This window comes from Pristiophorus japonicus, chromosome X (assembly GCF_044704955.1).
Source record: "Pristiophorus japonicus isolate sPriJap1 chromosome X, sPriJap1.hap1, whole genome shotgun sequence".
NCBI classification, from domain to species: Eukaryota; Metazoa; Chordata; class Chondrichthyes; family Pristiophoridae; genus Pristiophorus; species Pristiophorus japonicus.
In genome coordinates this window covers 24,971,945-24,997,664 of record NC_092010.1, presented here as the reverse complement: position 1 = coordinate 24,997,664, position 25,720 = coordinate 24,971,945, and the positions used below count along the sequence as shown (strand labels likewise).

The 25,720-nt window shown below is 44.9% G+C and overlaps 1 protein-coding gene and 1 pseudogene across 1 annotated transcript in view; one reads left to right on the top strand and one right to left on the bottom strand.

The window, feature by feature from the left end:
- LOC139240877 (uncharacterized) overlaps nucleotides 1-25,720 on the bottom strand; it is a 184,511-nt gene that overhangs the window by 2,136 nt on the left and 156,655 nt on the right. The window contains exons 15-21 of the mRNA XM_070869384.1: nucleotides 24,732-24,821; nucleotides 22,321-22,444; nucleotides 20,661-20,791; nucleotides 15,547-15,749; nucleotides 10,023-10,132; nucleotides 7,639-7,780; nucleotides 1,979-3,845 (exon numbers count right to left, since the gene is read on the bottom strand). Of these exons, the coding sequence (XP_070725485.1) occupies nucleotides 1,979-3,845; nucleotides 7,639-7,780; nucleotides 10,023-10,132; nucleotides 15,547-15,749; nucleotides 20,661-20,791; nucleotides 22,321-22,444; nucleotides 24,732-24,821 (2,667 nt within the window). The remainder of the gene's footprint in view (nucleotides 1-1,978; nucleotides 3,846-7,638; nucleotides 7,781-10,022; nucleotides 10,133-15,546; nucleotides 15,750-20,660; nucleotides 20,792-22,320; nucleotides 22,445-24,731; nucleotides 24,822-25,720) is intronic.
- On the top strand, nucleotides 13,614-13,848 carry LOC139241041 (U2 spliceosomal RNA; annotated as a pseudogene).

The following is a 25,720-nucleotide window of genomic DNA, read 5'->3' as shown; positions in this document are numbered from 1 at the left end:
GTATCCTTTACAAGTGGGGGAGTCATCACATGTGAGGCTTAAGCAGCGAGTGCCAGCAGGCTATTTTTCTATGAGAGGCAGCATTGCATCTGATCCTGATCTTTTTCCATGCACTGCCCACACACAATGACTTTCCTGCAAGGAAATCCTGGTCACAGCTCGGGAGGTGGGCCCCAGACTGAACCCCATCACACCCCCCCTACCAAAAACCCGGGGACACCGAGACCAATTGTAGCTTACCCACCACCACAAAAAACATTCTATCATTTATCGTTCTTGAAAGGTGTCCTTTCTTCTGGATAATTATATATCTTTAGATGTGGAACACCCTGACCTTGATGATATGACATTATGTCCAAGAATGTGAATGGTAAGAGGGACAGTGAAATACATCATGTGCACATACACATGTGCCAAGCTTTGAATGACATACAAAATCTTTGGACCTTTGAACATCTGAAGGCTTTGTTGATAATCTTCGAAGGTTAATAAGCTTATTGATAGCCCAAGAGGCATTAAGGAAAATTAGTCAGATAACTCGTCAAAGACTGACAGGCGGACCAGAAGATACAAACGCCTGTAGAAAGTTGGTTATAGACAATAATCTGGGGCAGGTAAGGGCATGGTTATAGCAACATTTATATGCAAAGCAGTATTGATAAATTTAAAAAGTATACCTTGAATATATTTGCCTATATCAAATTATCGTGTGATTATTGACTGTACATATATATATATATACACAATCATATTGATCTCAGCTACAGTCCAGTCTGGTTTTGAATGCACCTGTATCACAAATTTAAAATGCTCTATTTTGTAAGTTCACATATAACTTTAGACCACAATTTCACCATCTTACACACATACATGTTATTTTGCTGTCTCAGGAAATGTTAGCCAGCAGAACTACTGCATAGCAAATACTTCTTATAAGTACAAAATAATAAAACGAGTGAGATACCTCTTAATGTAACTGGGTGGCTGGGCGCACAGGCACATAAAGGTATCAACTTGTCTCAGTGGCAGCACTCTCGCCTCCGAGTCAGGAAGTTGTGGATTCAAGCCCCACTCCAGAGCACATAATCTTAGCTGACACATCAGTGCTGCATTGTAAGAAGTGTCATCTTTCAGATGCAACCTCAAACAGAGGCCCTTCCTGCCTGTTCAGGTGGACATGAAAGATTGCATGGCACATTTTCGAAGAAGAGCAGGGAGTTTTCTACGTGTCCAAAATTCAGCCCTCCAACCAAAACTATCAAAACAGATTAACTGATAATTCATCTCTATGCTGCTTGTGGGAGCTTGCTGTGCACAAATTGGCTACTGTGTTTTGCCTACAAAACAACTGTAATTGCGCTTCAAAACAAATTCATTGGATGTGAAATGTTTTGGGATTCCTAAAAGTAAGAAAGGCACTGTATAAATGCAAGTCTTTTTTAAACACACATAGGATTTAAAAAATGTTTTTTTTTTAAAAAGACATGACCGCCGGATGTCTCAAAGCGCTTTACAGGCAATGAAGTACTTTTGAAGTGTAGTCACTGTTGTAATGTGGGAAACACAGCAGCCAATTTGTGCAGAGCAAGCTCCCACAAACAACAACGTGATAATGACCAGATAATTTGTTTTTGTTATGTTGATTGACTGTTAATTAAATATTGACCAGGACACCAGGGTTAACTCCCCTGCTCTTCTTCAAAATAGTGCCATGGGATCTTTTACGTCCACCTGAGAGAGCAGATGGTTTAACGTCTCATCTGAAAGATGGCACCTCTGACAGTGTAGCACTCCCTCAGCACGGCACTGAAGTGTCAGCTTAGGTTTGTGTGTTCAAACCCTGGAGTGGGACTCGAACCCACAACCTTCTGACTCAGAGGCGAGTGTGCTGCCCACTGGAGCTGATAATCAAAATATAGACAAATAGCAGATAATCAAAAGATTTATTTAAAAGCTTTCCTAAAATATCTTTGCTTACCTCATTTTGAAATGCTGGCGCAGATAATATGTCAATAATATCATTTGTTGGTTGGTCTTCTGTCATCATTTGTAAGAAAGATTCAGCACTAATACAGGATGAAGATGAAGGAACAGCAATATCATCTTCGCTCCCACTAGGGTATGTGGTGTTGTCCATTACAACCCTGTGGCTGTTATAATTGGCAAATGTAGTTTCAATAGGGTTGATCATTTGCCATTCATGAGTTGCAGCGGTTTGGTCACGAGAAATATTCACAGGTTGTTCTGGGCCATAAGAATTAAATGGGCAATTTTCATGGGTAAACCACACACAATTTTTCTGTTGATGGTTGGTGTCTGTGCCTTGTTGGCTCTCAGGCCAGGTCACCTGCAAATTGCCAGCTTTGTCTTTTGGATGTCCCATCACCGCAGCGATCTGGTAGTATTTGACACTTTCGTGATCCGTCATATTTGCCCCCAGTTTTGGCCACTGCGGCACATTACAACACTCCTGTCTCTGGGTCTCTTCCACACTCTGGGGCCACCACTGGATAGTTTGATTCTGCTGCTGTTGCACATTTTCTCCTCCTTCTTGTATGCAATGTTGCAACCCTTGACGATTGCTTTGACGTTGACATTGGTTAGCGTGACACTGTTGCATCGAATCAGGAGAGCAGTACTGCTGGTGGTTTGGTACACTGCACAGTTGCTGCTGCACATTAACTGCTGGGTGACACGCATCATGCGACTGAAGGGACTGTGTATGTTGTTCATATGGGCTTTTACAGAGATGTTGCACATTGTGTTCGAAGAAATGCAAGCGCTGGAGGTTTTGGTCCTGTTGTTGGATATTGTGGCCCATTCTGTTGGCTTGCATTTGTAGATTACAAAACGGATCGGAAGCAATGCACATTGGCTGCTGCGTATTTTGGACAGACCCTTGCATGTTATTCTGTTGTTGCTGCACGCCCATTTCCTGCAACTGCAAATTACATTGCCCAGTGGGCACTGCCTGTGGAAGCTGCTGCCTGCTTTGGTCTGGTTGATTACTGCCATATATTTGGTGCCCACTGCAATGCCCCTCATTGTCCATGTACACCTGTGAACTGAGCAGAGATTTTTGTATTGGGTCAACTTGCTGGAACGGTGTTTGATGCTGTTGTATCGGACTGCATCTTGGTTGTAGATACTGCTGACCATGCACTGGGTATTTACTTGCAGTAGCAGAACTTGCCTGTTCCTCTACAGCATCTAAGCCATCGCTACTCTTTATCAAAGAGTCATGAACATAAGATAAAATTTCATGGTTTGTTAAAAAGTCGGTCAGAGAAGGAGCATAATTAGGGTCTATTTTAACTTGCATGAGCCTCTCATCAAGGAGGAGCAGTTCGAGATCTTTCATCTCAACACCTAGGTCCTGTAATGTGCTTTGTATCTCAACACTGACTTGGTTGTGTCGGCTGTTTTCAGAGAGGTTTTCCAAAGTAGCCAAGAGACCATCATCTTGATAGGAGGTTTTTTGTTCTCCAAGAGACACTGGACCAATGCCTTCCATTCTACTCTTAACGTCATTTTTACCAATTTCATTAAAGAAACCAGCATTGAAGGAGCACTTGGGTTCTGTAGCTGCGTGGCTGACGTACACAGATTCATCCTGCTTCATCATGGCTCCCAACAAGGAATTGGGGTCAATGCGCTCGCTCTTCTCCCTGTGTTTAAACTTTCCGGTGCTCTTCTTGGCTTTTCCATCCTTTCGCTTCACCTGGTGAAGATCTGGAAGTCCTGGAGCAAAGGTGCCAGTCTCATAAAGAACAGCTTCTCCAGTAGAGTATGTAAACGGAAGATGCAAGGAGCGTTTGCTGAGGTACTCTTCCCCTTCATCATCACTATGAATTAAGAAATTACTTTTTTCACATTTTCCATAAGTATGAGACAATGTAAAAGACTGCTTTAAAGATATTGGGCGGTAATGCAAAACGGGTGGAATTGCAAGGGCCGCCTGTTATACGCCCCGCCCGATATTACATAAGAACATAAGAATTAGGAACAGGAGTAGGCCATCTAGCCCCTCGAGCCTGCTCCGCCATTCAATAAGATCATGGCTGATCTGGCCGTGGACTCAGCTCCACTTACCCGCCCGCTCCCCGTAACCCTTAATTCCCTTATTGGTTAAAAATCTATCTATCTTTGACTTGAAAACATTCAATGAGCTAGCCTCAACTGCTTCCTTGGGCAGAGAATTCCACAGATTCACAACCCTCTGGGAGAAGAAATTCCTTCTCAACTCGGTTTTAAATTGGCTCCCCCGTATTTTGAGGCTGTGCCCCCTAGTTCTAGTCTCCCCTACCAGTGGAAACAACCTCTCTGCCTCTATCTTGTCTATCCCTTTCATGATTTTAAATGTTTCTAGAAGATCACCCCTCATCCTTCTGAACTCCAAGGAGTAAAGACCCAGTCTACTCAATCTATCATCATAAGGTAACCCTCTCATCTCCGGAATCAGCCTAGTGAATCATCTCTGTACCTCCTCCAAAGCCAGTATATCCTTCCTTAAGTAAGGTGACCAAAACTGCACGCAGTACTCCAGGTGCGGCCTTACCAATACCCTATACAGTTGCAGCAGGACCTCCCTGCTTTTGTACTCCATCCCTCTCGCAACGAAGGCCAACATTCCATTCGCCTTCCTGATTACCTGCTGCACCTGCAAACTAACTTTTTTTTTGGGATTCATGCACAAGGACCCCCAGGTCCCTCTGCACCGCAGCATGTTGTAATTTCTCCCCATTCAAATAATATTCCCTTTTACTGTTTTTTTTTCCAAGGTGGATGACCTCACACTTTCCGACATTGTATTCCATCTGCCAAACCTTCGCCCATTCGCTTAACCTATCCAAATCTCTTTGCAGCCTCTCTGTGTCCTCTACACAACCCGCTTTCCCACTAATCTTTGTGTCATCTGCAAATTTTGTTACACTACGCTCTGTCCCCTCTTCCAGGTCATCTATGTATATTGTAAACAGTTGTGGTCCCAGCACCAATCCCTGTGGCACACCACTAACCACCGATTTCCAACCCGAAAAGGACCCATTTATCCCGACTCTCTGCTTTCTGTTCGCCAGCCAATTCTCTATCCATGCTAATACATTTCCTCTGACTCCGCGTACCATCTTCTGCAGTAACCTTTTGTGTGGCACCTTATCGATTGCCTTTTGGAAATCTAAATACACCACATCCATCGGTACACCTCTATCCACCATGCTCGTTATATCCTCAAAGAATTCCAGTAAATTAGTTAAACATGATTTCCTCTTCATGAATCCATGCTGCGTCTGCTTGATTGCACTATTCTTATCTAGATGTCCTGCTATTTCTTCCTTAATGATAGCTTCAAGCATTTTCCCCACTACAGATGTTAAACTAACCGGCCTAGAGTTACCTGCCTTTTGTCTGCCCCCTTTTTTAAACAGAGACGTTACATTAGCTGCTTTCCAATCCGCTGGTACCTCCCCAGAGTCCAGAGAATTTTGGTAGATTATAACGAATGCATCTGCTATAACTTCCGCCATCTCTTTTAATACCCTGGGATGCATTTCATCAGGGATGTATTCCATTCCACTAAAGCGAACGGGACTGAATAGCAGGTGGGGTATATAAGGAGCAGCTGATCTGATATCGCCCGTTTTAGGCCCCCATTCGAGATGAACTTTTTACCCCCTTAATTTCTCTTTATTCAAACCATATTGGCATGCAAGATTAAAATCTTAACTATGTGTACCTTTATTCATACTGCCACGTGTGTGTTTTAATACCCTCCTGCTTTCTGCAGATATCTCAAATGATACATCAATTTATAAAATCATCGTGGGGGAACAGTGCAGATGCAGAAACAGAGGATCATTGAGTTTTCCTGCACAGAAGGAGGCCATTCAGCCAATCAACCCCATGCTGGCTCTCATGGACCTATCCACTTAATCAGATTTCCCCATCCTTTCCCCATATCCTTTTAAGTTTCTCTCTTTCAATCCACTTGACTTTTAACAGATATTATGGAGTCTGCTTCCCCCACTATTGCTGGTAGGGCATTCCATTTACCAACAACTCTCTGCATCAAAAAACATTCTCCTAACTGCTCCCTAGTAAGCAACATGAAGGGCAGTAACATTTCGGAGAATGGCCATTAGTGATGTGTTGAGATACAATCATTTTGTACCATGAATTCTTTAATGTAGACATCACTTCTCTTGCACTCCCCGCTTACACCTCACCCTTCCCCACTACCGCACACCCCTCCCTCTCTGCTTACACCCCTCCCCGCCACTCACACACAGAGTCGATGGTTCAAAATTACAGTGGCAACAATTCCACAAGAAGCACTGTTGAATACAACATGCCTTTTATAGAAACATAGAAAATAGGTGCCGGAGTAGGCCATTCGGCCCTTCGAGCCTGCACCACCATTCAATATGATCATGGCTGATCATGCAACTTTAGTACCCCATTCCTGCTTTCACTGCATACTCCCTGATCCCTTTAGTCGTAAGGGCCACATCTAACTCCCTTTTGAATATATCTAACGAACTGGCCTCAACAACTTTCTGTGGTAGAGAACTCCACATTCCTGGAATCCAAGTTCAAATACTTTCTAAACAACATTCCCATTTATGGAGCTACCTTGTGAAGCCTTGCACATCCTCAGTCTCAGCAGCGAAAATACTGAAGGGGATGTGATGGGACTACACAAGTGAAGAGGATTCCACTGGACTGCATCCACTTCATTAAATGGCATTGTGACTCATCTATTTTCAGGCTGATTCCTAGCATTCTTTCGCCCTTTTCTTAGTGCTAATCAGTGCCAAATTCGTGGTGGTTTTGTGGAGTTATAGCAATAAGCAGGGTTATAAACAAACTAATTTCACTTAGAACCCTCCTTACATTGTACAACAAGGAGATTTTTGTGTGGTCAGTCTGGTCTGGATTTAAACCAAAGTCTCGTGGCTAGAGTGATAGTATTCTAACCCACAATGTCACTCATTACAACTCCCTCCCTATCATGTAGATTCTTATGTCTTGTCACCAGTGTTAAACATTTGGAGTTTGAGTAATAATCTTCTGCGGTAATTGCCGAGTTTTGCCAACATAGAAAATAGGTGCAGGAGTAGGCCATTTGGCCCTTCAAGCCTGCACCACCACTCAATATGATCATGGCTGATCATGCAACTTTAGTACCCCATTCCTGCTTTCTCTCCATACCCCTGGATCCCTTTAGCCGTAAGGGCCACATCTAACTCCCTTTTGAATATATCTAACAAACTGGCCTCAACAACTTTGTGGTAGAGAATTCCACAGGTTCATAACTCTGAGTGAAGAAGTTTCTCCTCATCTCGGTCCTAAATGGCTTACCCCTTATCCTTAGACTGTGACCCCTGGTTCTGGACTTCCCCAACATCGGGTTGACTATCTAAGATAGGGAGGCAGCAATGCAGGTAAACAAGTCGAGATTACATCACATGTTCAGGTAATTTCAGGTAACGCAAGGTTATTTGTTGCAGCATATAAACCGAGGATTTTCATCATGTTCAATATATCACACACCATATTTGTTTCAAGTGACAACAGTATCGATTCAGCGATAAATTCAGAGATAAATCACCCCTGGTTGAAAAAATGCAATCTACTCACATCAGAGGTCTTTGTGTTGCTATAATGTAATCGGGTCTTCCGTTCTTGTAGACTAGACGAGCATTGGCCTGAACCCAAGTCCATCGTTTCTCCTTTGTTAGGAGCCGAAAGACAGTGAGCCCACTTTCTCCTGTTTTCACCACTATAACACATAATAGTAGACATTTTTTTTTTAAATATATACCCTCTTTTCATCATTGTCCCTCCAGAATTACCACATAACGACTTGACTCCATGCAGTCTCTTACATTTACATTTATGACGACCACCAACAGTGGCGCAGCCTACATTAGGAAAGTGGACTATTCCCCCACTGACTATGGCTCTACTTGGGAGTTTTTGAAGTGGAACAACATGAATTTTTGAAAAGTTTCTTTTCAGGTGAATGGTGTGCTCAATAAAGTGAGAAATTGAATATTTTCCACCATTTGCACAGTGTCATTATCAAGATTTCCCAAGTTAGCCAAAGTCCATTCTGACATTATGTGGAGCTTCTTCTATTCTGCCTTAAAAATGGGTCCCCCCTCCAAGCTCAGAAACACACGTCTGATGCAACTGATAATGATAGAATCACAGATACAGCACCGAAGGCCATTCGGGCCATCGAGTGCAGTCCTCCTAATGGCCTCTCTGAAGGAAACGTCCAATTAGTGTCAAATTATAGGGCACCTTGGGCCAAATGAGAAATTGGGTCCTCTAACTGTACTGAATGGGTGAAAATTCCACCTTTATTTACCAGAACCAACAACTGGAACAGTAAATAGTTTGCAGCATTTTTGTCTATGGTGTATTATTTTATTTTCCTCTCTTGTTAACATGCCTTCAGGTTAAACTCCAGTTCAGTTAGAATGCCTCCTGTCTGATAGACATTTGTGCAAGAATAGAGACACAGCCTCTATATGTTACTACCATGAAACACAAGGAGGTTTAATATGCTAATATATGTTGAGCACGGTGTCATCCTATCCAGCGAGATCGCTGATTACTGTCCAGATAGATGTGAGTATCCTATAATCACAGGTCTCAAGCTTCAAGAGATGCCAGAGATTATCCCGACGAGCAAACATTATTTGTATTCAGCATCCTATGGATGTTTGTTTAGCAGCTCTCTCTAACCTGGAGAGATAAGCCGAGAAATTGAGGAGTTTAGCACTGGCCGTTAAGGTCAGTTTTGTTGACTAAAATGGCGGCCTCCTTGCTTCCGGCGTGTCCTGTGGCGGCCACCATTTGGCCGCAAGTATTTTAATTACCAGGAACGTGACGTCAGTCGGAGTGCAGCGGTGAGTTGACACACGCTCATCGACTTTGGATCTCGCCGCTCCTCTTACTGCCCTCTCAAAGCACGCCCGTGCGTGCCGCCATTGACGGCGCGTAGGGCCGGGAGAAAGCGGCGGTGAGCGAGAAACAGCTGCTGCGATAACTGGTAACTATGGAGAGCTCAGACTGTATAATTGGAGCGAAAACTGCATCCAATGAGATGCATCAAATCTCCCCCCTGGTCAGTCAAACATTACAGGAGGTAAATACTATTAAAATAAACTCTACTGTGTCACAGTTGTAAGAATCTCAGCAAAAAATCAAAGCTGCATTTCCTTAAATTTTATATTTGGGTTTTCTAGTTTAGGAACTGATAAAATAAGATGCAAAGTTTGGAAGTCTGTTTTTAAAAGGCCATATTCTCACCAAGAGTTCTTCAAAAGTCTGCTGCTGTTAAAAATGTAATTGAACTTGCCTGTTCAATCCCAGGGCTTATTACATTCACATGGGCATTGGGCAGGTAAAGGCGCACTCCTGGTCATCGGGAGAAAGTGCTGACTTACTGGAGTGATCTATGCCACGGAACGCAAGAAAATATTTTGTGTTTAAAAACCCAGAGCTTAACACTGCTCCTCTGTCATTCAAAATTGACTGTGTACTATTCGTTGAAAGAAAGATTTGCATTTCTCTAGCGCCTTTCATGACCACTGGACATTCCAAAGCACTTTACAGCCAATGAAGTACTTTTGGCATGTAGTCAATATTGTAATGTGGGAAACACAGCAGCCAATTTGCGCACAGCAAGCTCCCACAAACAGCAATGTGATAATGACCAGATCATCTGTTTTTGTTACGTTGATTGAGAGATAAATATTGGTCAGAACACCGGGGATAACTCCCCTGCTCCTCTTCGAAATAGTGCTATGGGATCTTTTACATCCACCCGAGAAGGCAGACAGGGCCTCGGTTTAACGTCTCATCCGAAAGGCGGCACTCCTTCAGCACTGCACCGGAGTGTCAGACCTGGATTTTTGTGCTCAAGTCTCTGGAATAGGACTTGAACCACATTAAAAATATTAAAATGCATCAGTTAATGATCTAAGGAGAGATTATTTCTCATTACTTACTTCTCACGTGATTTTCAGCACAATATAACATGTCCGCTGCATGAATGAACTGGTATCCTGTCCCTTGCATACACAGCTCAGCCTCCGAATAACCAAGAATAACCTTCCCCCTGTCAAAAGAAAACAACCACGAATAGGATTTGTGGTTAGGGACAAATGGCTAAATGGAAAAGAAGTCCTGTTCCAAACTCCAATTGAAATCAGTTTAGTCGATCAATTCGTTTTTATAGGTCCTGACTGGAAATTTGAGCAGACAAGGGGATTACAAAACATTTCAACGGAGAGTATCGAATGCCACTTAACGATCTCAGCCGAGCTTGAGCCGCAGAATGAGGTCTCACTTAATTGGTCAAAAGCCAAGAAAATACCATTCTAACAGCCGAACTCTTAGAAACATAGAAAATAGGTGCAGGAGTAGGCCATTCGGCCCTTCGAGCCTGCACCGCCATTCAATGAGTTCATGGCTGAACATGCAACTTCAGTACCCCATTCCTGCTTTCTTGCCATACCCCTTGATCCCCCGAGTAATAAGGACTACATCTAACTCCTTTTTGAATATATTTCGTGAATTGGCCTCAACAACTTTCTGTGGTAGAGAATTCCACAGGTTCACCACTCTCTGGGTGAAGAAATTCCTCCTCATCTCGGTCCTAAATGGCTTACCCCTTATCCTTAGACTGTGTCCCCTGGTTCTGGACTTCCCCAACATTGGGAACATTCTTCCTGCATCTAACCTGTCCAACCCCGTCAGAATTTTAAACGTTTCCATGAGGTCCCCTCTCATTCTTCTGAACTCCAGTGAATACAAGCCCAGTTGATCCAGTCTTTCTTGATAGGTCAGTCCCGCCATCCCGGGAATCAGTCTGGTGAACCTTCGCTGCATTCCCTCAATAGCAAGAATGTCCTTCCTCAGGTTAGGAGACCAAAACTGTACACAATACTCCAGGTGTGGCCTCACCAAGGCCCTGTACAACTGTAGCAACACCTCCCTGCCCCTGTACTCAAATCCCCTCGCTATGAAGGCCAACATGCCATTTGCTTTCTTAACCGCCTGCTGTACCTGCATGCCAACCTTCAATGACTGATGTACCATGACACCCAGGTCTCGTTGCACCTCCCCTTTTCCTAATCTGTCACCATTCAGATAATAGTCTGTCTCTCTGTTTTTACCACCAAAGTGGATAACCTCACATTTATCCACATTATACTTCATCTGCCATGCATTTGCCCACTCACCTAACCTATCCAAGTCGCTCTGCAGCCTCATAGCATCCTCCTCGCAGCTCGCACTGCCACCCAACTTAGTGTCATCCGCAAATTTGGAGATACTACATTTAATCCCCTCGTCTAAATCATTAATATACAGTGTAAACAGCTGGAGCCCCAGCACAGAACCTTGCGGTACCCCACTAGTCACTGCCTGCCATTCTGAAAAGTCCCCATTTACTCCTACTCTTTGCTTCCTGTCTGACAACCAGTTCTCAATCCATGTCAGCACACTACCCCCAATCCCATGTGCTTTAACTTTGCACATTAATCTCTTGTGTGGGACCTTGTCGAAAGCCTTCTGAAAGTCCAAATATAACACAGCAACTGGTTCTCCCTTGTCCACTCTACTGGAAACATCCTCAAAAAATTCCAGAAGATTTGTCAAGCATGATTTCCCTTTCACAAATCCATGCTGACTTGGACCTATCATATCACCTCTTTCCAAATGAGCTGCTATGACATCCTTAATAATTGATTCCATCATTTTACCCACTACTGAGGTCAGGCTGACCGGTCTATAATTCCCTGTTTTCTCTCTCCCTCCTTTTTTTAAAAAGTGGGGTTACATTGGCTACCCTCCACTCCATAGGAACTGATCCAGAGTCAATGGAATGTTGGAAAATGACTGTCAATGCATCCACTATTTCCAAGGCCACCTCCTTAAGTACTCTGGGATGCAGTCCATCAGGCCCTGGGGATTTATCAGCCTTCAATCCCATCAATTTCCCCAACACAATTTCCCGACTAATAAGGATTTCCCTCAGTTCCTCCTCCTTACTAGACCCTCCGACCCCTTTTATATCCGGAAGGTTGTTTGTGTCCTCCTCCGTGAATACCGAACCAAAGTACTTGTTCAATTGGTCCGCCATTTCTTTGTTCCCCGTTATGACTTCCCCCGATTCTGACTGCAGGGGACCTTCTTCAGTTTGTAGCTGAATCTGTAAGTTTACGGTCATCTCCCCCACACTCCTCTCCCTACTTGCAAGCCATAAAGGACAGTGAGAGCAGTACTTTTCACCAACATACATTTGGTGCATCTTTCGGAGCAGTGAGCCAGATTCATGTGCCATTGCAAGTGAGTGGCCTTGACGGCTTGGATTGAAGACTGATTTGGCTCTAGAGTGGGCACATGAAACGGAGGATGCTATTGGGTCAATTTTAACCCGTGGTGGATTTCGGGTGGGCGAGGTGCAAGATAAGCATGAAATGCACTTGCTGGCCTAAATTTTCAGGCCCGGGTACTTTAACTCCTGGGCCTCATTTAAATACCGCCGGACAACTTCCCACCTGGAACAGGCAGAAACAGGGCACAAAGCGACTGCTGGCAGGTGAAAATTAGGCAGCCCAGCCGTTTCCCAGGCAAGTGGGTGTTTTGATAGGGTCTTGTGGGATGGAATGGGGGAGCCCGGGGCAGGAGAGGCCATGACTTACCTTGTGGGGCCCAGACAAGCACTCCTGGCCGCACAAAGGCAATGCTTTCCCTTACCTGGAGGGCCTCTTTGTCCTTCCCGCCAGCTGCTGACCTGCTTCAGCCTAGCGGAAAAACCACCTCGGTTTCCCCACTCAGGCCCTCCGAACATAATAGGACTCCGATTGGCATTTATTAATGAGGCTCCCACCCAAGTCCAGTGGGGACCTCATCCGCCACTAAAACCAACGGCGCTAATATTGGACAGCGGAGGGAACGGTGTGGGAAATGGAGCCCCTCCATTTTAATGCCGCCCCTGCTCTGTTCTCAACAAGTGGGGAAAATTAAAACATCCCGCCTATGGTTCACCACACTCATCTTCAAGTCAATGTTCTCAGCTTCTTTCAAGCAAGCAATGCAAAGACTGTATGGTGGTGTAGTTAGAAGTGCAGGAGAAGTGTCCATGTTCAAGATCACTATCGGCCAATTGACCTAGCAAATAACGGAATAAGTAAAATCACCAAAAATGTGGTATTTGATTTTTTTATTTATTAAATCAAGAAGGGTTAGTTTTATTTTTGTGGTTATGTTTTATTTCGAGATTTGACGCAATCAAGTTCATTCTCTTTGGTACAGAGCTGGTTTTAAAAGAAATAAAACCAATACAAAATATTTTTGCATGTTTTGTAGATCATTATATTTTATGAGACGCCCAATCACCAGGTTCATTTTGTGTCCAGGGTTGAGATTATTGCAATTTATAAAATCACCAAAATGAATGGTTTGTTTATTAGTAAATACACATACAGACACACTAGCGTATCTCCCATGGTATTGCTGACATGTAGACTGGGGTCTGGAACGTGGTGTTTCATTGCTAATCTGGTGTGTCCCTTTAAGACCACTGTTCAATTCTCGCTTCTCGGCCTTTTGGCTAAGATCAAGTGTAGTACCGTTTCTGACCAGCCACCATGACCTCCGGGTGGTTTCTCCCTGGTCAGGAAGGTATATGCTTGCATTTTTGGAAACAGGAGGTGGGTGGGGAGGTTTGACCCATCCACCTCCACGGAGGTGTGTGGGGGACCTGACCCATCCACCTCCATGGCACGAACCTGGTATTGCAGTACTTCCAGGAACGGTGCAGTGGCTCTAGGCCTTTTGGCTAAGAGCATTGGCGCAGAGTGATCCTTGGCATGTGCAAGGTGACCTCTGGCGTTTGTGATTTGACAAAGAATTGGAACGATTGGCTACGAATTAAAAAAAAAAAAAACCACTGTTCAATTCCTTTCCACTCGAGGTCAGAAGAACCAATTATGAAATGACTGACTTTCTCTTCTTTCAGATAGTTTTGCATCTGTACTAAAGGTGACACCTTGAAGTGTGATGTCTGGATTGTGATGGTAATTCGAGTGATGATTTGTTTACAAGGACAGGACATGTTCTGCTGCAAAGGTGGAGCTGTGCTCCTTTTAAGGCCAAAGGTCTTGTTGTTTGGTCAACACAGGCTCAGGTCACGAAGAGTTTTACTGTTGTTTGGTCAGGGAACATTGCATCTTGAAAATATATTGTCAATATCAAGGTTGAGCTACGGCAATGACTGAGGAGTGAGCGGTGGCACGATTCAGGAGAGCAGGAGAGCGCGCGCACCAAGAGAGGAAAAAAAAATAAGATTTGCATTTCTATAGCGCTTTTTGCGACCACCAGACGTCCCAAAGCGCGTTACAACCAATGAAGTACTTTTTGATAAGTAGTCACTGTTGTAATGTAGAAAACGCGGCAGTCCATTTGCGCACAGCAAGCTCCCAACAAACAGCAATGTGATGACCAGATAATCTGGGTTTTTAAAAAAAAAGATGGAAGGATGGATGGAAGGAGGGAATTTCTATAGCGCCTTTCACGACCACTGGACGTCCCAAAGCGCTTTACAACCAATGAAGTACTTTTTAAAAGTGTAGTCACTGTTGTAATGTGGGAAACGCGGCAGCCAATTTGCGCACAGCAAGCTCCCACAAACAGCAATGTGATGACCAGATAATCTGTTTTAGTGATATTGGTTGAGGGATAAATATTGACCAGGACACCGGGGAGAACTCACCTGCTCTTCTTCAAAATAATGCCATGGGACCTTTTGCGTCCAAAAGAGAGTGGGGGGGGGGGGGAGAAAGAGAGGGGGAGGGGGAAAAGGGGGGGGGGGGGGGAAAGAGATAAAAGAGGAGAGAGAGAAAGACAGCAGAACACTTGATCTGAGTGCCCCGAGCGAAGGAAGTGAAGAAATGAATAATCTGGGGTTGTTGCCGGTGATTCGAGAAAGCATTGTTATTTTGAAGTCAATAATTAGTTTGCATTCAAGTTTAACATTGTTTTGCTTCATTCATGCTGGTGTGTGAATTTTTTGTAATAAATTTGACTGCTGGTTCAGCTATCGTTAATTTTAAATGCTACGGACAGCCCAGAGCTCAAGAATCCTGCCCGTGGAGGGGTAGTTCCCCACAGTCAGCTTTTGACATTAGCTATGCTGATTTGGGAGGGGCTGAGTGGAGACCAGGTATTTGCATATTGGGAGAGAGGTCAGGAACCATAACCTGCACTTGCCCACCTCCTGGAGTTCTCTCAGTTGTGGAGAAGTACTGGTGGAACTGTGAGAGCCAGTTTGCATCCCTGTCCTTTCAGTGGGAAGATGTGCGAGACTGGGAAATTCAGGAGAGAAAGAAATAAATTAGTGAAGAAAAAAAACTAAAGCACCTGCTATAAGTCTGCAAATGAATGCAAGGCTGGGCTGCTGCAACATCGCTTGAGAAACCTTGGGACCAATAGGTCGAGGGTCTTATTGTGTTGGTTGATACTTACTTAGCGTCACAAGACATAGGTGTGAAGTCCAGCTTGTGCTTGGTTCTGAAGATCATGCTGTTTGTTCGGATTTCCAAAATGGAAGGAGTTTGGAGCGGAGATGCTATAGCAAACAGGGCAAACTGTGCTGGGGCCAGGGAGCCATCTTCAGCGGTTTTGCTCTGTCCGTGAAGAAACTTCAATCTGCCCTGTATATTTAGGACCTGTTCAGAGACAAATACACTCAGGCCTTTCAATTAAGCACATCTGCTCCAGCGGGTGGTTGCAATTTTAAATTGCATGTATATATTCTAATATGCACAAAACCAGAGTTAAAAATTCAAATTCAAGCTTCCTGGTGATCCTGTATTCAGAGCATGTGCAAAGGGATGGGGGAATAACATGGCACATCTCCGCCCATCTTGGTCTCAACGATTGCCCCACCACAGCCGTGGCAGCTTAAGAACCTGACCCATGCACCCATGTTCAGACTGGTCTCTGTCTGATGTTGGCACCCAGCAGATGGACCTGTGGTAAAGGTCATCAATACTCAGCGTAGCCTTGGGGAGGAGTCAGCAGGTCTTTGTGTCAGAAGAGAAGAGACCAAAATCAGGAGATGGCACACAGCATTGCGTGAAAGATGCAGAAGGGGAAATGCTCTCCTGAAATCTAGGGTGAGTATTTCATGAAAAATGATGACAGTGTCATTTATGCGAGAGCAGGCGGAGGTTTCTCGGGCTGCCTGCTTTTAGTCAGCCCCCTGGGGGTAGGGAAGAGTTTCTATTCCGTTTCTCTTCACTCACATGAATACAGATATTTTTTCATTCTCAGATATTGAAATATATTCTACTTACTTACGTAAATGTGCAAATATCCCACATTATCCTTTGGGATAATTCCTAGAAAAGCCAGCAGTCAATGTTATCCACTCTGGGGATAAACTCAACGTGGCAAATGGTCAATCTTCTAAACGGGGATCTCTATCCCACGAGTTTTACCAACAAGTGTGACTTGATGAGTGCGTTATGCATATATTACATTTTAACGATCCCAACACAAATTACTTGATAGGATGTCGATATGGAATGGGTCAGGTTTACACGGGGGTTAAATTATAGATTCTACTTCATCCATTTAATGTTGAGGGAAAATACTACATAGCTGCTTCCTGATCTCCAATAATACTCCCCGATCCCCAAAGATAATGAAACAAAAGTGCAGAATAGTCATCCACGTTCACATCAGCACTATTCACCTCTTCCCCCAACCCCCTCCCACTGTCAGGAAGAACCTGTCCTTCTCCAAGCACTGAGGATAAGGCTCTTCTAATAAAACCCCTTTTGAGGACTCACCAAGAGAGTTTGCTGCTGTGTGAACGAGGAACATAGGAGCAGGAGTAGGCCATTCAGCTACTCGAGCTTGCTCCGCCATCCAATGAGATCACGGCTGATCTGTACCTTAACTCCATCGACCCGCCTTGGTTCTGGAACCCTCAATACCCTCACCTAACAAAAATCTATCAATTTCAGTTTTGAGAATTTCAATTGACCCTCAGCCTCAACAGTTTTTTATGGGGGAAAAGAGAGTGCCAGACTACATTTTGTGTGAAGAAGTGCTGAATGAATTTGCTAAGACCTGTAGATATACATAGTTCGAAATTCAGGTGCACCAGAAAGCAGGCGCACCGATGAGTTTTGGAGGGGTACTCACCCGCTGGAACTCCTGGTACAGTGAGTCGATCCATTTTCAGGACTTTGACATTTTTTCAAAGTGACCATATGGGTCATAATGGGGGCGGGCCTTCGACTCAAAGCCAGGCTGACTGGCTGAAAGTGGGTCGGTCGGGGCTTCCCCCGCTGTCAATCAACGATTCAGTCGTGGTGATGTCACAGCGCGTGTGCGTCACCACGCTCTCTCCCCTCTGTTAAAGGGGAGAGATTCAAGCATTTTTAAACTTTGGCCACTGGGCCACCAGGGAGGGCTTCGGCCGGGCCAGCGGCCTGGTACCCAAAAGCGACCCGGCCGAACCCGGGGGCAGTATTTTGCCGGCCGATCGGCAAGTCGGCCGGCAAAAATGTTTGCATTGTGGCCGCGGCAATGGCCCCTCCTCTTTAAGGGCCGCCACGCTGCCGGGCCGCACTCAGTGCGGAGCTGGTGCATCGGCAGAAAAACCTGCCAGGGGCATCGCGCGGCGGGGGAATCGACGGATAGAGCTGAATATGGATAGGCAAGTATTTTTATTGTTTTAAATTGGCGGTGCAACCACTTGGTCGGGATGGGGTCCAGGCCGAAACATCCCCGACCTGAATTTAGGTCGGGTCGGCCAGTTGACCCCAAAGTGGCGGCCATTCGATTTTTCGGAATGACTGTCACAAACGGGCATTAACGGGTCTCTTTGAGACCCTGAATTTCGGCCCCACAGACCCCTGCATTGCTGCAGAGTCAGTTTTAATTTATGATTTTAATTCTATTGCTCTATATCTCAAGTGTTCAGTTCAGACTGAGGTCTGTCAAGTGCACGGAATTGAATCATCATTGAATGTTGAAACTTCAGTTGGTTGCCTCAACCCTAGATTTAGTGGTTGCACAGAAAACACCAATAAGGACTGCCCTGGTGGCTCAATGGGTAAGTAAGCCCAAGGCCAGGCAGACCAGGAAGGCGCCGGGTTCAATCCCCATTCTCTGCTCAATTACCTGATCGCAGCAAGGGTGGAAGTCGGGATGCTGTAGCGGTTCTCAGTAATCCATGTCAAGGAAAGGGGGGTGGAATCAACAAAGACTCCTGTTTACTATCCATTGACTCCTGCAAGAATGTGCACGCATGTTGGGCAAGGCCAGAAATGGGTTTGACTGTGCTATCCCTCACGTGGTCAAACAGCCTGCGGATGATCACTGCCAGGTCTTGCACATGAAGAATGGCCAATGAGGTGCTGGAGAGCAGCCATGGCCTCTGGAACCACACTCCAGCAAGAGTGAGTGCCTTCAGGTGAGCGAAATGAAGAGGTAGGGGGAAAGCACCCTGATGGACAGAAGATGACGTTACTGAGACCAACCCACTCAGAACATCAACACTGAAGCTCATCATCTTTCATGCATTTCATACAATTTGGAGAATGCAAGTTAAATTGCAAAACACACGGCTTTTCTCGTTGCCGTTACATCGTGTGTATTTTTGAGCTGCGAAGAGTTCAAATCCTTTTAAAAAGCCACACTGTTTTTGAAAAGAGGAGATAAAATCTCTAAGCTGTTAACACGGCTCCAAGGTTGTTAATCTTTCATCGGCTGCCTTTGTGATTCTATTTTAAAGTAGCTGCAGGAGATGTATAATTCAAGAGATGTCATGTTCTGTCTGTTCTGCCTCACTGGTCCTGGTGTTGGCAAAGTGAGGCACCTCTGTTGTGGATCCTGTAGGGCAACGGGGGCAGTCGCTACCAAAGAGTGGCTTTCACTTGGTGCTGCAAGGGCATCTAAGAGTAATTCAGTCTTGCCAACGTCGCCTGTCAGTGCAAGAGTCCAGCACAATCCAGTGGAATTCAATCCTGCTTAGTCTGTTGACTTAAGCGGAGTTATCTTTTGTGTAACCAAATCAACATGCAAGGATAATATTTGAATAGTAAGGAACGTTACTTCTGGCTAACCACCAAAAACAATTGTACAGATGCCAATGCGTCATAGTTGTTCCACATTAAAGGCCTTTTATTGCTTTTGGAGGGAGCTTTTCAAGGAGGTGCCTGGAACAGAGTCAACCCTCTGTGTCTTACAATCAGAACCCCATGAAGAGGGGCTCTGGTCAAACTCTCAGCTGAATACGCACGAATATTTACTCGCACCAATTTCCCCCCTCCTCTTTTGAGGTATTTGCACAAATGGCAGAGGTATGTACGGGAATAATAACTCAAACCAAACCACCTTCCACCTGCCCTTCCCTCCCCAAACATGTCTCCATCATTTTCCCCGACGATAACAAACACAAGAGACTTGTTGCTATTGGTGAAGAATGGCCAGGGGAGAAGATTGGTACAGGTACAACTTATAAGGAGGTGCAATGGTCATGTAACCTCAAAACAGTAGACTGAACTGTGTTGGTTATAGAGGAGCGGATGCCTGTTTGGTGAGTCATGGTGAGTTTGGCATCATATTTGACCCTGAAATGAACTTTCGACCACACATCTGCGGCATAATTATGACCGCCTTTTCCACCTCCGTAACATCGCCCATCACCGCCCTTGTCTCAGCTCATCCGCTACTGAAGTCCTCATCCGTGCCTTTGTTACCTCCAGACTTGACTATTCCAGCGCACTCCTGGCTGGCCTCCCACATTCTACCCTACGTAAACTAGAGGCGATCCAAAACTCAGCTGCCCCGTGTCCTAACTCGCACCAAGTCCCGCTCACCCATCACCCCTGTGCTCACTGACCTACATTAGCTCCCGGTTAAGCAACACCTCGATTTCAAAATTCTCATCCTTGTTTTCAAATCCCTCCATGGCCTCGCCCCTCCCTATCTCTGTAATCTCCTCCAGCCCCACAACCCCCCATCACCCCCGCGATGTCCGCACTCCTCTAATTCTGCCTCCTTGAGCATCCCTGATTATAATCGCTCAACCATCGGTGGCCGTGCCTTCTGTTGCTGAGGCCCTAAGCTCTGGAATTCCCTCCCTAAACCTCTAACTCTCTTTCCTCCTTTAAGATGCTCCTTAAAACCTACCTTTGACCAAGCTTTTGGTCACCTGTCCTAATATCTCATGTGGCTCGGTGTCAATTTTTTAAATCTCATTATACTCCTGTGAAGCACCTTGGGACGTTTCACTACATTAAAGGCACTATATAAATACAAGTGGTTGTTGTTGGAGCTCAGTAACAATATGACTCCTTTATAGATGTCTGTATGCTGCGTATTCCAGTTTTAAGTTTTTACGAAGGGTAGACAGTGCATTCATGAATATATGCCTCCCCTATGTTTTGCTATTACAGTCAAATCTACCACCTTCTCATTCTTAACCGCTCTCATTTAATATTTAGACCATTTACAAGTAAGGGCTTTAGGTTAGAGAGGTAGAGCCTGATTCAGATGGATTTGGAACGTAAGGATTAATCCGTCATTTTAGCCGCAGTCAACATTGACCAGAAAATTACCTGGAATCCAGCCGAGTTGTCCAACAGGCAACGAAACCGGCAGACAAAATTCCGTTCCAGAAAGGATAGGTTTTCCAGTGGAAGCTGCTCAGGATTGCCAGTGGTAATTGATACATTGGGCCAACTTTCTCCTAAGGGACAGACCCGTATTACAGGTTAATAAATAGTTAAAAGAAAATGTTTTCTATATATTTTTTCTATATATTTTTCTGCTGGCATAAAATTCCCTTTTCACAATTTTAATCCATGTAGGTAAATACAGCAGCCATTGTGCGCTCAGCAAGATCCCAGAAACATTAATGAGACAAATGACCAACTGGTTAATTTGTTTTGGGTGGTGTTTGTTGAGGGCAGAATGTTGGCCAGGACACCAGAACGACATGCTCATCTTTAAGTTGTGCCAGAGGTGTAGTGTGAAGAGTGGCAGCTCCACCAAGCAGCGCGTCTTCGGTACTGCACTACATCAGCCTAGATTATATGCTCAAGTCCTAGTGTGGGTCTTGAACCGTAACCTTCTGACTCAGAGGCAGGAGTGCTACCAACTGCCCCAAGCATTGCCATTCGTCCCGATTGGGGGCGGTAACCTTCTGGCGCCAGGACGTCCTACGCCCGGCCCGGAAGTCCTGCCCCCGCCACAGAATTGGGCCGTACGCCCCTCAAAGGAAGTGGAGCGCTGTCCCCGGGGCGTTAGCGCGGAGCTTAGTCCATGAAAGGGTCGCACCCTCCTCCCCCAGGCGAAAATGCCATTACGCCCCACTAGGAGGTGCTAATGAGGCTATAAAATGGGCCAATTTCGCCCCCCCACCCTGCGAGTTTTGGCTTTGACTGATTACATGCATCGTTGACTCACTGATTTTATTTTCTCTCTACCAGCTAGCACCCCACCCCCCCCTTCACCATCGCTTCTTCCTCTTTGGGCTCCTGGTTAAGACTCTGTTGCTGGCACCCTGTAGCCATCTGCACTTAAAGGCAGGCAGGGATAGATATTCCTCTCATTTTCTTGCCCTCCCCTCGGAGAGGCACCTGACCTTTCTTGGCGTCGCCTCTTGAAAGTGCAGCTGCGATGAGGACCTCACAGGCGGGAAATCACCGGCACGGACCCCATTCTACCATCCTGCAGGTCAAAAGCTCCAAAGGACGGTGCCTCTTGAGTCACTATTACCAACATTCCAATGCAGGGCTGAAAGAATAGATTTTGCAGCTCAAACGGTTTAAACATGAACTTCACTCCGAATTGCTTTCATGTTGGAAAAATGCAGCGAATGGCAAACACATTGGTTTGCCTGACACCGGCTGCACTCGCCAATAGATATGAGCCCACATTTGATGGTGCTGTTGCAGCAGAGACCTACTTTCCGTCAAGAAGTCTTCATTTAGAAGGAAAAGCCTTCTAATTCCTGATTTATTTCCTGGCACATCGCGGTGGAAATCAATGGCCTCTGGCTTCTACAGGTCTTAGCAGGGGGCCTCACTAGGTAAAATAAACAACGCAGAATCACAGCTTTCCAGTTGAGCACCACTCCACAGGGCTCCCTTAGTAACTATAAAAACACTTCATGTCTGACAGATCCAGGTTGGCGTCTTGTCCAACAGAAACAAACATCTCTAATGGTTACCTTTTCCTGACTCTGCCACTCCAGATCAACAGTGTTGTTCTTACCCTGTCCCACGAGGTCACTTTGGGGTACTGCCGTTGGATTCCGTGCCCAGTGAAGCTGACGATGAAACTCGTGACGATCTTCCGTGTGTATAAACTCAAACACGGGTTGGTGCAGCACATCAGACTGAAATGGAGGGGGAAAACTCATTATTTGCAAAGGGAACACAGCGTGGCAAATGTTGCACCGCTGTTCAAGAAAGAGGGAAGGTAGAAACCAGGAAATTGCTGGCCGATTAGTCTTACCGTAGTTAAAGGAGGAAAAATAACAGACTTGCATGTCTTCAGGATGTCCCAAAGCGCTTCACAGATAATGAATTACTTTTGCGTGTAGTCACTGTTTTTATGTACGGAATTTATGCACAGCAATGATGAACTGGTAATGTGTAGTGTGATTGTTAAACCTTTGTTAATAAGCCAACTAGTTCTTAATAGCAATGTGCTGCTATGAATTCTTAAGCAAAGAATCCTTGAAGCAAATACATGACAACTATACCTGACCTGGGAGTGCTTTATGCTGTCAATGGCACACACAAGTGGAAAAGCTCTCCCAATATTGACATCCCTCAACTGAATAGGCACAAATTTGAATAACACATATGCTTGGGGTCACCAGACACCAGGGGGCGCCACTGTCGGAGGTAATCGGCTGTACACGCGCGTACGCGGTCACTGGTATATAAGTGCGGGTACCATGTCACGCGGGCTACTTTGGGCGCGAATAAAGTTGGATCAGGTTTGCACCTGAGGCAGTTTACAGAAACAAGTCTTGAGTCATTACATTCATTACAACAAACACACATACAATAAACACACTGTAGCTGATCAGTTGGTAAGTGAGAATCAGTGAATAACATAAGAACATAAGAAATAGGAGCAGGAGTAGGCCATATGGCCCCTCGAGCTTGCTCTGCCATTTAATAAGATCATGGCTGATCCGGTCAAGGACTCAGCTCCGCTTCCCTGCCCGCTCCCCATAACCCCTTATTGTTTAAGAAACTGTCTATTCCGGTCTTAAATTTATTCAATGTCCCAACTTCCACAGCTCTCTGAGGCAGCGAATTCCACAGATTTACAACCCTCAGAGAAGAAATTTCTCCTCATCTGAGTTTTAAATGGGCGGCCCCTTATTCTAAGATCATGCCCTCTAGTTCTAGTCTCCCCCATCAGTGGAAACATCCTCTCTTGTCAAGCCCCCTCATAATCTTACACATTTTGATAAGATCACCTCTCATTCTTCTGAATTCCAATGAGTAGAGGCCCAACCTACTCAACCTTTCCTCATAAGTCAACTTCCTCATCCCTGGAATCAACCTAGTGAACATTCTCTGAACTGCCTCCAAAGCAACTATATCCTTTCTTAAATATGGAAACCAAAACTGCACGCAGTATTCCAGGTGTGGCTTCACCAATGCCCTGTGTAGCTGTAGCAAGACTTCCCTGCTTTCATACTCCATCCCCTTTGCAACAAAGACTGATACAAAATATTTATTCAGAGTTTCTGCCATCTCCATGTTCCCCATCACTAATCCCCCGGTCTTGTCCTCTAAGGGACCAACATTTACTTCAGCCACTCTTTTCCTTTTTATATACCTATAGAAACTCTTGCTATCTGTTTTTATATTTTGTGCTAGTTTACTTTCATTGTCTATCTTCCCTTTCTTAATCATTTTTTTTAGTCATTCTTTGCTGGCTTTTAAAAGCTTCCCAATCTTCTATCCTCCCACTAGTGTATGCCCTTGTTTTTAAATTGGATAGTCTTTTATTTCTTTAGTTAGCCATGGATGGCTATCTTTTCTCTTACACCCTTTCCTCCTCACTGGAATATTTATTTTTTTGAGAGTTGTGAAATATCTCCTTAAATGTACACCACTGTTCATCAACCGTCCCACACTTTAATCTATTTTCCAAGTCCACTTTAGCCAACTCAGCCCTCAAACCTTCACAGTCTCCTTTATTTAAGCTTGCTGCATGTTCAGGATGACTGGAAGAAGCAATCTCTCCGATCTGCGGCCAAGGGCTACAAACTGTGCAAGGTGCCCGCGAGCGAGAAGCCCGTCAGAGCTGCTGGGAAGGTTGACTAACTGCAGGCCGGACCTGGTCCTCAGATGGGCTTCACAGCTGTGCTAGCGAGGATCTGGCCATCGGTCGTGAACAGGCCTGGAGATGGTAGCTGTTAAGGTTTAGCTGCTGCAATAAAGGCAGGGGATCTTTCAAATTCTTTGGATAGGTTTCAATGGCCTCAGGTTATGTGTATGTCATATTAAGTGTAGCCCCACACATTTTGCTGATTAAAAACTTATTCAGTCAAGCAGGAGAAACGTTTCCCCAAGAAAGCTCATTTATTGCCAATAAAGGTCTTTGCAGTTTTTATGGAGGAGTGTCTTGTTAAGTAATAATCTCAATAAACTGACCTGATGGAAGCCCAGATAATCCCGAATTGTTTGGGAGGTGTAAAAGAAGTCTCCTTCAGCAGTTATAACCACCACAAAGCCATCCAGTGCCTGCATATACGAAAAACACAAAATTATATGTTGCCAATGGTATCACACTTTTAATGTACATAAAAACCCCATCTAATAGGTGAATGGAGGGTGTGGTGAGGTACGAAGTCATGCAGACCACAAAGTTCCCAAGTTTGATCCCTGATCTGTGCTGAGTTAGGTGATCCCAGCTAAGGTACAGAAAAGATTTACAAGGATATTACCAGAAATGCAAAGGTATACATATCAGAAAGGATGAACAGACTGGATCTCTTATCTCTTGAAAAAAGAAGGCTGGGGGGGTGACCTAATAGGTCCTTAAAATGATGAAAGGTTTTGATAGAGTGGATACAGAGAGGATGTTTCCACTTGTGGGGAAGAGCATAACTAGAGGCCATCAATATAAGATAGTCACCAAGAAATCCAATGGGGAATTCAGGAGAAACTTCTTTACCCAGAGAGGGGTGAGAATGTGGAACTCACTGCCACAGGAAGTGGTTGAAGTGAATAGTATTGATGTATTTGAGGAGAGGCTAGACAAGTATATGGGGGAGAAGGGAATAGAGGGTTATGCTGATAGATTTAGATGGGGAAAGACGGGAGGAGGCTCGAGTGGAGCATATGGCCTGTTTCTGTGCCGTATATCCGATGTAATCCTATGTAATCCAAAAGGTAAGGATGAGGGCACTACAATTGACCTTAAAGTCCCTGGACCAGGAAGGGGGTGGTAATAAAATAACAGCCAGAGTTGCTGTGACCACACCCGAGCACAAGCCAATGCCATCAATAGACAGGGGAGGGTGGGGGGGAAGAAACTTCTATTACTGGTACAACAAATGAAAAACATCTCAACTCCAGTCTCAACACAATATACAAGGTTCCGAATCCACAGAGGATAAATCGAAATGAGAAAATTACTC